Source organism: Gopherus evgoodei, chromosome 9 (genome assembly GCF_007399415.2).
Source record: "Gopherus evgoodei ecotype Sinaloan lineage chromosome 9, rGopEvg1_v1.p, whole genome shotgun sequence".
NCBI classification, from domain to species: domain Eukaryota; kingdom Metazoa; phylum Chordata; order Testudines; family Testudinidae; genus Gopherus; species Gopherus evgoodei.
Window position 1 is genome coordinate 103870481 of NC_044330.1, and position 12565 is coordinate 103883045.

The following is a 12565-nucleotide window of genomic DNA, read 5'->3' on the forward strand; positions in this document are numbered from 1 at the left end:
CAAGGAAATGTGTTCTCACAGCTAAGATTGCCATGACAAAGACTAGGTTTGCTGTATTTAGTCCTGAGTGGAGAAGAGAAGGGAAATACATTTCACACTGTGCTGCAGTGTTTTCGGACTAGAATGCCAGCCAGTATTTCTTTGCCAGAAATTAAGGGATTTTAACCCTGAGTTCAAGATGGATCTTCATGAATGCAGAGAACAAAATGAGACAGGAAAGGAAAGGTGTGGAGTAGGAATCTCAAAATAAATACACCTCTACCTCACTATAACGCCGTCCCCGGGAGCCAAAAAATCTTACATTATAGATGAAACTGTGTTATACTGAACTTGCTTTGATCCACAAGAGTGCATGGCCCGACCCCCCTGAGCGCTGCTTTACCGCGTTAATCCGAATTCATGTTATATCCGGTCACGTTATATCGGAGTAGCAGTGTACTGACTTATGTAAGTGTTATCAGCATTTCAGAGAGCAGACTGCATTTCAAGTGTGTGAATTTAATGCTGGTCAAAGGTGGAAGATGCATGGCCCCAGATAATAAATTTCTCTTCCCACAGAAGCTGTACAACGCGCACAGCATCAGCACAACCATACCCATGTTCCACCAACATGCTTTGGCCATCACCTGCAGAGAACATCCATTCTTAGCTTCTTTGCTGGGATTGCCAACAACCGTGGTGTTTGTTATGTGGACATCTGCATAATTTGTGCTGGGTTAATGCAATCAGATGATAACTATTGGTAATTACTGACATTAAAACAGAAAAGAACAGTAATGGAATACCTATTCCCAGAGCCATTCAATGGATACATATTTACAAATATTCAAAACCTCTCAGTGAAGAGTTTTGTGGTGTGCTTTAATGAGACATTTAAAATTACTTTCATTTGGACATCTCAGCTGCTTGTAAGTCTTGGTCTGAGAAGCAAACAGAAATATTGCTAAGGTGGCCTAGATTTTTGACATGTTCTTGGGATGCAGCAGCCATGGAAAGACAAAGACTACTTGCCTCAATCCTGAGAAACAACAAAAATGAGGGAAGAGAAAGACACACACTGGGCCAAATTCAGCACTGCCATGTGTAATCACACACACTTGTGCACAGTAATACCATCAAATCAGAATGGTAATGTTTTATACCCACAGTAAACAGCTGTAAGTCACAACACATGGCAATGCAGCACCACATTGTCTCTCTTCAATTCCTGAGCTACACCTTTGGCAGTAGGTGTGGGAGGAGGAAGAGACAGGCTCAGTATGTTGCTTTGGTCACTAATGAGGAGACACACCAAGGTGAGGCATGGAAAGGCAGCAGCAAGTGTGAGGAAGAGATAGTCAGTTGCTCCAATCTTTGTGCTGCAATACAAGCCGCCTATGTACAGGGGAAAGGACTGCTTCCAGGCTGCTGCTCCAATACATATATTCCTGCTGCTGCAGAGAGTGGGGGAAGTCTTTTGCCCTAATCCTTGTGCACAAAGCACTGCAATGGGGTAGCGATGCACCCTCTAGTCTAGGATTCCCTAGCAACAGCAGCTGAAATGGAGGCAGAAGCAAACTCAGCTAAAGGAGGAGAAAGAGGGGCAGCAGAGGAAGGGGACAAGGGCCATGGGGGAGAGGAGAAAAAGCTTCAGAAGCCTCTTCCTCCAATCCTTGTGTAGCAGCAGCCAAGGTGCGGCGAGAGAACTCGCACCGCTCTGGACCCCGGTGCTTGGGGTAAGGGGGAACATGACCCATAGTGGCCTGGTCTATGGGGTCCTAGTGCTGAGGGAGGAGTAGTCGCGCCAAGGGAATGGGGAGGAAGGACACACACTGTCCTGTTCCACGGCATCCTGGTGCAGAGGCGGCGTCCGGGTGTCCCCGTCTATAGGGTCCCAGCAAGGGGAGGCACCGACAAGAACCCCGCTGTCCTGGTCTGCAGGGCCTTGGTGCATGGGGGGCAGGGACGGAGGAGAGCCTCGCCGCCCCGGTCTCCCGGGGAGAGGGAGGGGCAGAACCCCCTGGGACCGGTCCCCGGGGCGAGGGGCGACCGCAGGGGCAGGACCCCCCCGCCCCGGGGTCCAGCAGGGCGGCCGAGGGGGCGGGCCGAGGAGAGGCGCTGGGCGGGGCGCTGCCCGGGCCCCCGTTGGCTGCGCGGCGGGCCGGCCCCGCCCCACGCCGGGGCAGCGCATGACGCTCCTCCCCCTCCTCCATCTCAGCAGCGCCCTCCGCCAGCCTCGCTCCTCCATACAAAAGCAAAATGTCCGCCATCTTCACGGGCCGCTGCCGCCGGCGGCGGCGCCCCGCGGCCGCGCGTTACCTTGATGCAGTAGGGCGGCTCGTCGAAGGTGACCAGCATGTACCTGTCCCCGCGGCTGGCCGGGTCCCGGGCCCGCAGCTGCGGAGAGAGCAGAGAGGCGGCGTTAGCCGGGGGCCGGCGGGCGGGCGGGCGCGGGGCGGGCGGCCCGCACTCACCTTCATGAAGAGCTCCACGGCGCCCTTGGCGATGTCCAGGTAGCTGGTGCCCAGGTGCGCCCGCTGGTTCATGGAGGCCGAGGTGTCTATGAGGAAGAGGAGGATCGGCATGGTCCTGGCAGCGCCCCGGCCGGCCGGGCGCCCCGCAGGGGGAGCGGTTCAGCCTCCCCCGCCGCCTGCAGCCCGAGCGCTCGCAGCCCGTGGCCGCTGCCTGGCTTCACTGAGACCCAACTTCTCTCCCCTCAGCCTCCGGCGGCACCATGTGACCCGCCCGCACGCCATTGGCTGGCTATTATACCGTCATTTGCATAGTCATGAGCTGGGGAGCTGCTGGGGCGAGGGCCCCCCTCCCAGCCAGGGGCGGTAGCTGGCGCACGGCGAGGCGGGGGCAGCGCTTGGGAAGGCTCCTGCAGATGTGTGCGCCGCGGCTACAGCCTGGGAGCTGCGCGGTAGGCAACGCAGAGCCGCAGGGGCCAGGCACACGCAGGAGGACTCCTACCGGCCCCTTGGTGAGGTACCTGCTGTCACTGGCAAAGCCACTTCCTTGGCCAGGCCACCACGCTCAGGCTGCTGTCAGCATTTCCTGTGGCTGCAGAATTACATGCATTCTCAGCAGGAGTTTAGAGTCACAAAGTTTAAGGCCAGAAAAGGACCATTAGATCATCTAGTTTGACATGTAGAGCCTGGGCCATTACATTTCACCAGAGCCCATAACCTAAAGCATAACTCCTGTTTGCCTAAAGCATGCCTTCCAGAAAGGCATCAGTTTTGACATGAAGACATCAAAAGATGGAGAATCCATTGCTTCCCTTAATAGTTTGTCCCAGTGGTTAATTTTCCTGAATGTTAAAAATATTGTATCTTAATTTGGATGTCTGGCTTCAGCTTTCAGCCATTGATTCTTGTTATGTTTTTCTCTGCTCAAGTAAAGAGCCCTTAATATCGGGTATTTTCTCCTTATAAAGGCTCTTAAGAGAGTCTAATCTAGTGACCTATCAGTCTTCTTTTCAATTAACTAAAAAGCTTAAGCTCTTTAAGGCTTTCACTGTAAGGCATTTTCTCTAGCCCTCAAATCATTTTTGTGACACTTTCTGCACCTTCTCCAGCTTTAGAACTTCCTTTTAAAAATATAGACACCAACACTAAACTGTTTCAGAATTGATCTCACCAATGCCCTATAGAAGCAAAATCACCTCTCAACTTTAGATCTGCTGCTGCTGCGAAGGAGGACTAGATATTGGATAGAACTACTGAACCATAACTGCACAGAGCACTTTACAAGAACCCATTAACAGCACTTCCAAAGAAAAATACAACTTCCCAACCTCTTACAATTAAAAACTTGATTCCATTTAAAGTCTTCTAAGATAAAGGAAATTATTGTTAATTTATTTGGAAAATTGTTCAATTTACTTGTAAGAAAATAGAAATAATATATGGAGTCAGAGAGTCATCTCAAACTTAAAATACAATATACAAACTGTTGCCCCAATTCTGAGTTGAGGGTCTTTAAGCAACCTTTACACATCTCTGATTCTGGACCTGGCCACCAGTGTTACGATATCTCCAGACTTCTCCCTACTGAGCCAGAACAGAGTCCAGAAGAACAAGGATGCAGAATGCTCTGGCCCACCCCTGCATTGCATGAGAGTGGTAATAGAAGGCTATTGTGCCAACCTTCCAATAATCCAGTGAACCCTTCTGCACTGGTATAATTCATCTTGGTTTCAACCACTTTATGCTGTTGAAGTAGTAAAGAAGTCAGACCCTGGCTCCAAATTAAGGCCATTAGCTGTGTGCTGGCCCATTAACATGACCACAGCAGTTGAATTAAGCACTGGATTTCAGGGCCACTGGATTTCTGGACTCTAAAAGCTTTAAAGAGCCCTGAATCCCTTTCCCTTTTCATTTGTTACTGCTTATTTGTATAATATTGTTCATCTAGGCTACCAAAAGTTGCCACAGTTGCTGCATGTACTGAATTTATGCATGCAAGTGGCAACTAATGATATCAAAAAGCAAAAAGATGCCATTAAAGGGAGGAAAAAAACTCCATCTGCAGAAGAAGGGATGAAATGCTCTGGATCAAAGAGGGGCAAAAATGCTACTGAGGCCTCAATTCTGCAATAAGGTCTGCACAGGTGGACTCCTGTGCATGCATCCCCCTGATCTGAACTTCTCAGTAGTTCAGACCCTGATGCTGCCATACACCTACCACCAGTGTAACTAGCATGCATAGTTTCCACAATGAAACAAAAAAAAGCTATGTAGCTTATGCCCACCAGTAAGTGCTTGCAAAAAAAAAAAACTAAAGAGGTACTGTCAACAAATCTCATTTTAAAATGATAATTCAGTTATTAACAACACTTTCCACTGAATGGAAACAATTTTTAGAGTCAAATATTTATGTAACAATATACATCTTACTATTTGCACATTATGCAGCCAGAACAATTAAAATAGAACATTCAGTTTCTCTGTTTCTAGTCCACTTCAGTTGACTTTTCTGATGTATTTGATCAATAATGTTTCCTTTCACCAACACTGACAACATGGGAGCGGGGAGTTAAAATCCCCTTCAAAGCTATTTTAATTGAAAGTAAAGACAAAAATTGTTCATGAATATACTTTTACTCCTACTGATCAGAATAATCTCTAGTGTAACTCCACTGAATTAAGGGATGAATTTGGCCTGCTAAGTATTGTAAATACCCTCTTCATCCCTTCACACACACAGGGTCTACATTTTGAACCTAAAACTGGTAAATGTTACTCTTGTCTCTATACTGATTTTATAAAAGTCCCCCCACACACACTTTTAATACTATGTTACACATATTTTAGCAAATTATTTAACAGTCATGGACTATAAAGTGAGAGAACCATTTAAAAAGCTTGTATGATGAAAACAAAAAAACTAAAGACTTCCATGGGAGTTATGCATACACTATTGAGTGTGTTCTCAGAAGCTCATATAAATTCCACTTTCAGCTCTGAATTATGATGGAGATTATACTACAGGTTTCAATATATCCTTAATTCAGCACATTTCACACTGATTTATATGCAGTTCATAAATTAGATGCCAACAGTTGGTAACTGTAATATTTATCTATAAATAATGGAAGCAATATCTAACAAGGTAAATAATTCAAAGAAAGACTGGGATTTTCATATTGGCTATCATCCTTTCCACACACTAGTGAAAATGAAGCCTAAAGCGGTCATAAGTACAGGAGTAGGGGGATGAGAGTGCACACAGCATTATCCCCTCTCCCTGTCCCAGGCATACTGGAAGCCACTTACATGGTGTGATGTCAGGTGCACGTCCATCTGATGTGGGGCTGGAGTTAAGGGGATCTGGCAGACCAGCAAGGGGAATGGGCAATATGCAGCTGTAACCATTCTGCTAATGACAGCACAGTCCCTGGAGAGCTACTAGAGACCAGATGAAAATATGGACTGACTGACACTGCCCAAATAGAGATCCACAAGTGTGAAAATAGATTTGACTTAAGTTTCTTGCATTCCACAGAGTTAGGAGAGGAGTCTTGACTGACCTTGTTGTTTAACTGCCAACCCCTTCTCCCACATGGGATACAATAGAGAAGCAGTAGAGGGTTTTCCTATGGCCCATTCCCACATATTTTTTGTAAGAAAGGAGCTAACATTGCCCATGGCCCAAAGATAAAAGTCAGGTCACTTCAGCCTGCATAACAGCAAACAGTCTAATTTCCAGTTAGATTTAAAGACCTGGAACAAGGGGATAGGGAAGGGATTGGCTGTCCATGTGCTGAGATCATCATCCTATAATGGCAGACAAACAAAGTCTCAACCAGATATCCCAGAAGAGAGAAAAAATTAATCCCAAAAGCAAGATTTCAAAGTAAGCAGCAGCTGCCCAGACATGGAAAACTTTGTGTGAAGAGTTAGCCTCAAAGTTCAAGAGAACATCCCCTCAGGAGAAAAAATAGCATTTAAAAAACATTGCTGGGAGTTGATGAGAATGGAACAACAGAAAAGTTCAGTGGTTTCTTGACAAAAATAAATTGAAACCCTCCTTGGTAATTACATTTAACTAGGTTGCCAGGCATGAGAAGATAAAAGATGAGACACAGGAACATATGAAATTAAACCAGAAGATATTTGTTCCAGTTGTACTGTATCTCCATTATCTGATTGCACATAATGCCAGATAAATGTCTCTCTTCTACTTCCGCTCAGCAACTAATTCTATATGTCTCACTCAGTGTCCTTATGTAAAAATGGGGACATAATTCCTACTTATCTCCCAGGGACACTGGGAGACAATGGACCCAATTCTTGAGTCCACTGTAGTCCTTTTACACCACTTTACCAACACAAAGGGGCTGCAAAGCCAGCAAATCTAGACAGTTGGGAATTCCTCCTGTTGTGTACAAACAATCCTGCTCAGCGTAGCAGATCTGCACCACCTCCCTTGCAGCTCTCAGGGTGGGGAGCACAGCAGAGTCAGGGAAAGGGAACATGGCCAGAGTGTGTCTATGCTCCAGCTATTCTCGGCTGTTAGAATGCCCCTTTGGAACCACAGGAAGCAAGGCACACATTATAGTAGTCCTTAGGCTGCCAGGGTATGAACTGACCCCCAGCCAATTCAGAATTGTGTGAAGTCACTTTTACTTCCTACTCTCTGGTCCTATGCCAAGCACAGCTCAGCCAGACTTGAGATTCAAACCGATTGAGTTTGGAGTACTTGGATGAGATGCACAGTAGAAGCATGAAGTATTGCTACCCACTGGAAAGCAACCACTTAAATCAAATGAATTTGCAGAGTAGTTTTTGGTGACATTATTCAAGCTATGATGTAAGAGACGACTCAATATATCCTATGGTGATAAAAGCTACATACTTCTCTCCATATTCGTGAGTGGGAGACACACAACCTGTAGTACATCAGTAACCTAACGGATTCCCGAAACTAGGAAAGGATCTTCGAAGAGTCTACACTCAACAGAGCTCTGTTGTCTGGAGTTGGAAAAGGCATTTCCCTTAACCAGAGCTCCAGAATTCAAGCTATAGAGTGACATTATCATTATTATTCAACATTTATATCACAGCAGTGCCTAGCAGCCTCAACCTGGTCATTGTACTAGGAACTGTAAAGGCATGTAGCAAAGGACAGCCCTACCCTAACTTGATTGGATTGTGTTTCCACATGTCTGTGAGCAATGTTGTGCTGTAGACAAGCCTCATGAATAGTACAAATGCTCCTTCATGGAGTCTGAAAGTCACTCCAGGGGAAAAAAGACCTATGTAACCTGCTCGTCAGCGGGTGTGTTACACATGCCCTTCTGCAGCTGATTCACAGAGGATATGAGTTTATTTGAGTACGTCTACACTGCAGCTGGGAGCAAGTCTCCCAGTCCAGGTTGACAGACTCACACTAAAGGCACTCGAGCTCACTAAAAATAGCAATAGCAATGTGGACGTTCCAGCTTGGGAGGAATCTCAGGCTCCCAAGGCCACCAGAAACCCTAAACTGGAAAGTCTAAGCTTCAGCCTGAGCCATATCCTCACATTGCTATTTTTAGTGCACGAGCTTAAGCCCTACTAGCGCAAATCTGTCTACCTGGGCTAGGAGGCGTGCTCCAGGTGTAGTGTAGACATACCCTTACAGCTTCCAGATAGAGAGCTTAGCTCTTTAGCACAGCTCTGGAGATTGCAGATTGAAGAATTGCAGCCAGAGAGAATATGTAAATATCTAACCGTATTTTAGTATATCAGTCTCACAAAACAAGATATAGACAGACACAAAACTCACACCAAAATCCTAAAGGCAAGCCGTAGGGGTAGGTGTTATCTGAACATATTCTGGGAGGTTCTCAAACTGAAAGATTCCTAGTCTGATAACTCATGCGACAGTGTTCTGATAAATTAGGGATGAATACTCCAAATTCTCCAGTACCATAACAACAGGCAATGTCAGGATTCACTGAAATTAAATCCTTGTGACCACAGCAATAAATATATTTCATCACCACTGTGGTTGCAAGAAAAATATCCACTATAAAAAATAAATAGTGTTCAATGGAACTGTGATTTCTCATAAGTATTTATTACAAAAGGTCTCTTGGATTAAAATTAGATTATTTTGGAAAAAGAACATTCTTAGAGGATGATAACACTTGAGAGATTAATGGTTAGAGCACAAGTTTAGGAGTCAAGCAATCTGAGTTCTAGCCCCGACTCTGCTACAGACTTGCCACATGACCTCAACCTAGTTACATAGCCTCTGTGCCTCAGCTTCTCCATCTGCATCATTTTAATAACACTGTGCTGGGCACCTCCCAATAAAGACAAAAGACATGAGACCTGCCCTAAAGAGTTTATAAGCTAATTTCAGACATGATAGAAGGGATAGGTGTAACTAGACAGCAGGGAGGGACAGGAGAAAAAGGCCCATGCAACATCAATAGGATAAAGTGGAAATTCAGCAAAGGCTAGTGCATAGGATAAAAAAAAATGGTTTTGCTCCATTAATTTATTTTTAAAATATTAATAGATAAATAAAGATAAAGAGGAAGCTGTTTCTTGAGGCATTGTGGAAGAAATGGGTCTCCAGGAAGAATTTAAATGAGGAGAGGGTGTTGCCTTATTGGAACCAGTTCAGGGTCTGCGTTCCACGCGTGGGTTGGAATGTAAGAAAGGTTGCAGGAGAAGGAGTTAAACAGGGTGATGAAGCTGGCATCATTAGAAACAGACCAGGTAGGGAGGATCAAACTGGTAAGGGACTAAGGTAAGCAAGGAGGGGAAGAGTTATGTAGGGCCTGGAAGACAACTTGAACCTCATATCATATAAAAACACAGAGCAGTAGAGATGGGGGGGGCATGGTTAGACTGAAAGGGAAGCAAGATGATCTTACCAGATACTTTTTGCATAGATTTGAGAAGAGATACAATAATCCTCTCCTACCCCACAGAGGTATTGTAAGGAGGCCTAATGTTTATAATAAGTATTAGAGATGATTAAAGGAAACAGCTATAGAAAAGCAAATTGTTTTTAACCTAATCAAATACACATTGTAATTGGGTCTCGTACCAAGACAGTGCTTTGGAGTTGGGGTCATTACAGATATTTTATGAATTCTTTAAGGGACCATAACAATTGCCTCTACATTTGGAAGGATGATTCAGCAAGAAGTTATCTTGGTTGCAAAACCCTTTTATGGTGCCCCATACTCCAGAGAGGGCAGAAATGCTTTTTCCTGCAGTCCATACCACACTGATAAACAAACCTTCTCTCCAACACTCAAGTGAAAGCCACGTGCAGATTCTTTTCAGCCTCAGCATTTACTCTAGCCCATCTGGAGTATCTCGCTTGAGGTGACACATAGGGGGAAAACAGCAGACTTCACAGCCTGTCTTCAAAGCATACTTTAACCTGCTTGGAAGTCTGAAAAGCTCTTTCCTGGCTCATTGACCCATCCCTTCCTGATGTCCGCTAGAGAGAACTGTGTGTGTAACTAAGTACTCATGGGCCTGCAGTCCTTGTGCTCAGTCCTGACTGGCATCTCACATATCACTTCCATATGTGCCTTGGTACTATTTATTATTTGTATTATTGTAATGCCTAGGAGCTCTAGTCATGAACCGCAGCCACTGTGCTAGGTGCTGTACAAACACTGAACAACAGGATGGCCGCTGCCCCAGAGAACTTACTAGGTGTGTCAGCCCTGAACCAGCTTACCTCTCACTAGAGCTACACAAGCCTTCTCCTTAATTCTCATTTTGAAACAAGAATGTGTCCTCCTGAGGGGAGAGAGAGTTTAATATACAAACTAAGGGCACACCACCATGGTGATATCACACCCATCCCTGTAGGAGAACACACTGGCTCATTTTCTCTGCTCTCACTTTCTTCCTAGTCCTGCTGGTTCCCTCTCTCACTCTTTCCTTTCTCTTACCCCCTTGCGGTTCTTGTCACACACTCTACCCAGCTTCCTATTCCCTTCCATCAGCCTCCCTATCTCCTCTGTCCCCCTGGGTGTCCTGCTGCTCTCTTCCTCCAGACACACCAGCTCCTAACTGTCATCACAGAAACATCTGATCCCAGCAATCCATTCTTCCTCCTAAATGGCCATCACACAGAAGAGTCTGCTCAGCTCCCTGTCCAAAGAGCAGCAGAGGGGAAGAATATCACTCTGTGTATATCCCATTAGAACTCCCCTTACCTGGTGTAAGTGGTGTCTCACAGTTGCAGCTCAAACCTCTCTACTATTTTAACTTTAAATTAAATACACAAAAGTTTTCAGAAGGGAGTGTTTCAGGCTTCTTTCCTTGGAGCCTTTTACCCCTCTGAACATTAAAGTCTCAAAAGCTATAGGTCTCTGCTACTTTGTCATGATAAGAGAGTGACTACCCATAGGTCTGGAGGTCCTGAGTCACTCCTGTGTTTTAGATTTGTGTAGCTCTCACTGAGACACATGCATGTCTAGCAGTGTCACTGGAAGGTATCTGGGCATCTGCTTTCCAGACACCATGTCTATCCTCCTATCAGGTGTGTGTAATTGTTCTTCTTTTAGAAGTTACTGGAGAGTGAAAACCCAGGATGAAAGCATTCACCCTCATACTGTGAATAAGTGCGCCTAAGCTATACAGTACTCTACACCTCCTATGACTTAGAACAAACTTTAAAATGGGCAGTTAATCTCTTAATCCAAACTGTGCTGAAAAAGGGTCAGTATCCTGTACATAACAATTTTCTATGTGGGGAACAGTTTGCAGCCACCACACTTTTGGAGGAGGCAGACTGGACACAGCTCCCTTTTATGCTGTTCCTTAACTGGCCAGAGACAGCACTGCAGAATGATGGAAAACACTCCCATGCCACAGGGCTAAGCAGACTACTTCCTAGCAACATTCCCACCCCTTGCCAGCTTTCAAAGCAAGAGACTGGAACTCACGCCTTGGTTTTCCATTTGTCAAGTAAGAGCTCCATCACTTAGCCAGTGGACAGGCCTGTCTGAGAACTTTTTACGTTTACAGTTAATACATATACGGACTTTTTAGGCTAGATTCTAAAATCCTTACTCTACTGAGACTTGCACTGACTTGAGTGGGAGGTTTGCATGATGTACAAATACAGGATTGAACCCTCATGGCCATACTGTCATATCAATAATGGCCCCAATTTTGTAAAGTCTTAGGCACATGATACTTTTACACAGGTGAGGAGTCCTGGACATTTTTTACAATACATATTTATCTGACAGACTAAAATACTACACACTAATCACCATTTCAACCACAGACTAATTTAAAAAAGGCAACCAAAAAAAGCCCCCCACAGCTTTCCACCCTGGTTCTTACTGGCTTTAAAACCATAACAGCAACCAACCAGATTAAAAAAAATATATGGATCTTACAAGCATACTAGTCTGTATAAATTTAAAATAATCTCAGATAACTATTTTTCCCATCTGGTTTAAAATCACTCCATAAATGTGCTCCTCAAGGGTTCAGATTTTCTGAATCAAATATATATTTTTTTCAGTAAACAAATCCTTGTTTTCAGGAATCGATAAATAAAAAGAACACTGACTCTGGAGGTAATTCTGTAAATCAGTATCATTCTAGCAATGTGGTATCATGGGATTCTCCTCTAGGACAGGTGACAATAATTAAGCCTAACTTCAGCATTGCTCTCTGTTATATCATTACAAGGTAAATTCAAACCTGAAAAACACTTAATGGCCATGTTAACTGTTCACATCTCTTCCTGTTGGCCTTTCTCAATATAGAATGAGTTACTGAGCTTTCCACTCTATCACATATCTCTTGCTTTTTGTCTCACCCTTGCACCCTTTAGATTTTTGTGCACTAAATATAAAGCTTTATTATTTTCTATTGCTGGCAAAATACAAGAGCTTTGCAGCCAGATTCTGCTCTTTGGTTACATGTGTGCGACCTCAATGAACTGAACAGGGTTGCAAGAACAGACTTTGTCTTTTCACTTCCTTTCTGAAGCTTTCGACATTTTCCAACAGATAAATGCTAGCTATTTCTGTACAAATAGGCAATAACGAATCTTGTAAACTCTGTCATTGTTGGGTAATATTCTGTAATGCTTTTTT

At 44.6% G+C, this 12565-nt stretch overlaps 1 protein-coding gene across 8 annotated transcripts in view; it reads right to left on the minus strand.

Annotated features, from left to right (window-relative positions):
* Positions 1 to 2654, minus strand: part of LOC115657270 (integrator complex subunit 6-like) — a 60214-nt gene extending 57560 nt beyond the window's left edge. For 3 of the 8 annotated variants that reach the window (XR_004001943.1, XR_004001942.1, XM_030574870.1), the window contains exons 1-2: positions 2454 to 2650; positions 2299 to 2376 (exon numbers count right to left, since the gene is read on the minus strand). Coding sequence is in view for 4 of the 8 variants with exons in the window: in XM_030574870.1 (XP_030430730.1) it covers positions 2299 to 2376; positions 2454 to 2564 (189 nt within the window). In the remaining 4 variants the exon portion in view is untranslated. Of the gene's footprint in view, positions 1 to 1742; positions 2004 to 2298; positions 2377 to 2453 lie in introns of those variants that run through there. The other 5 variants (XM_030574874.1, XM_030574873.1, XM_030574872.1 and 2 more) reach the window with 3 other exon arrangements.
* Positions 2655 to 12565: the final 9911 nt, after the last annotated feature.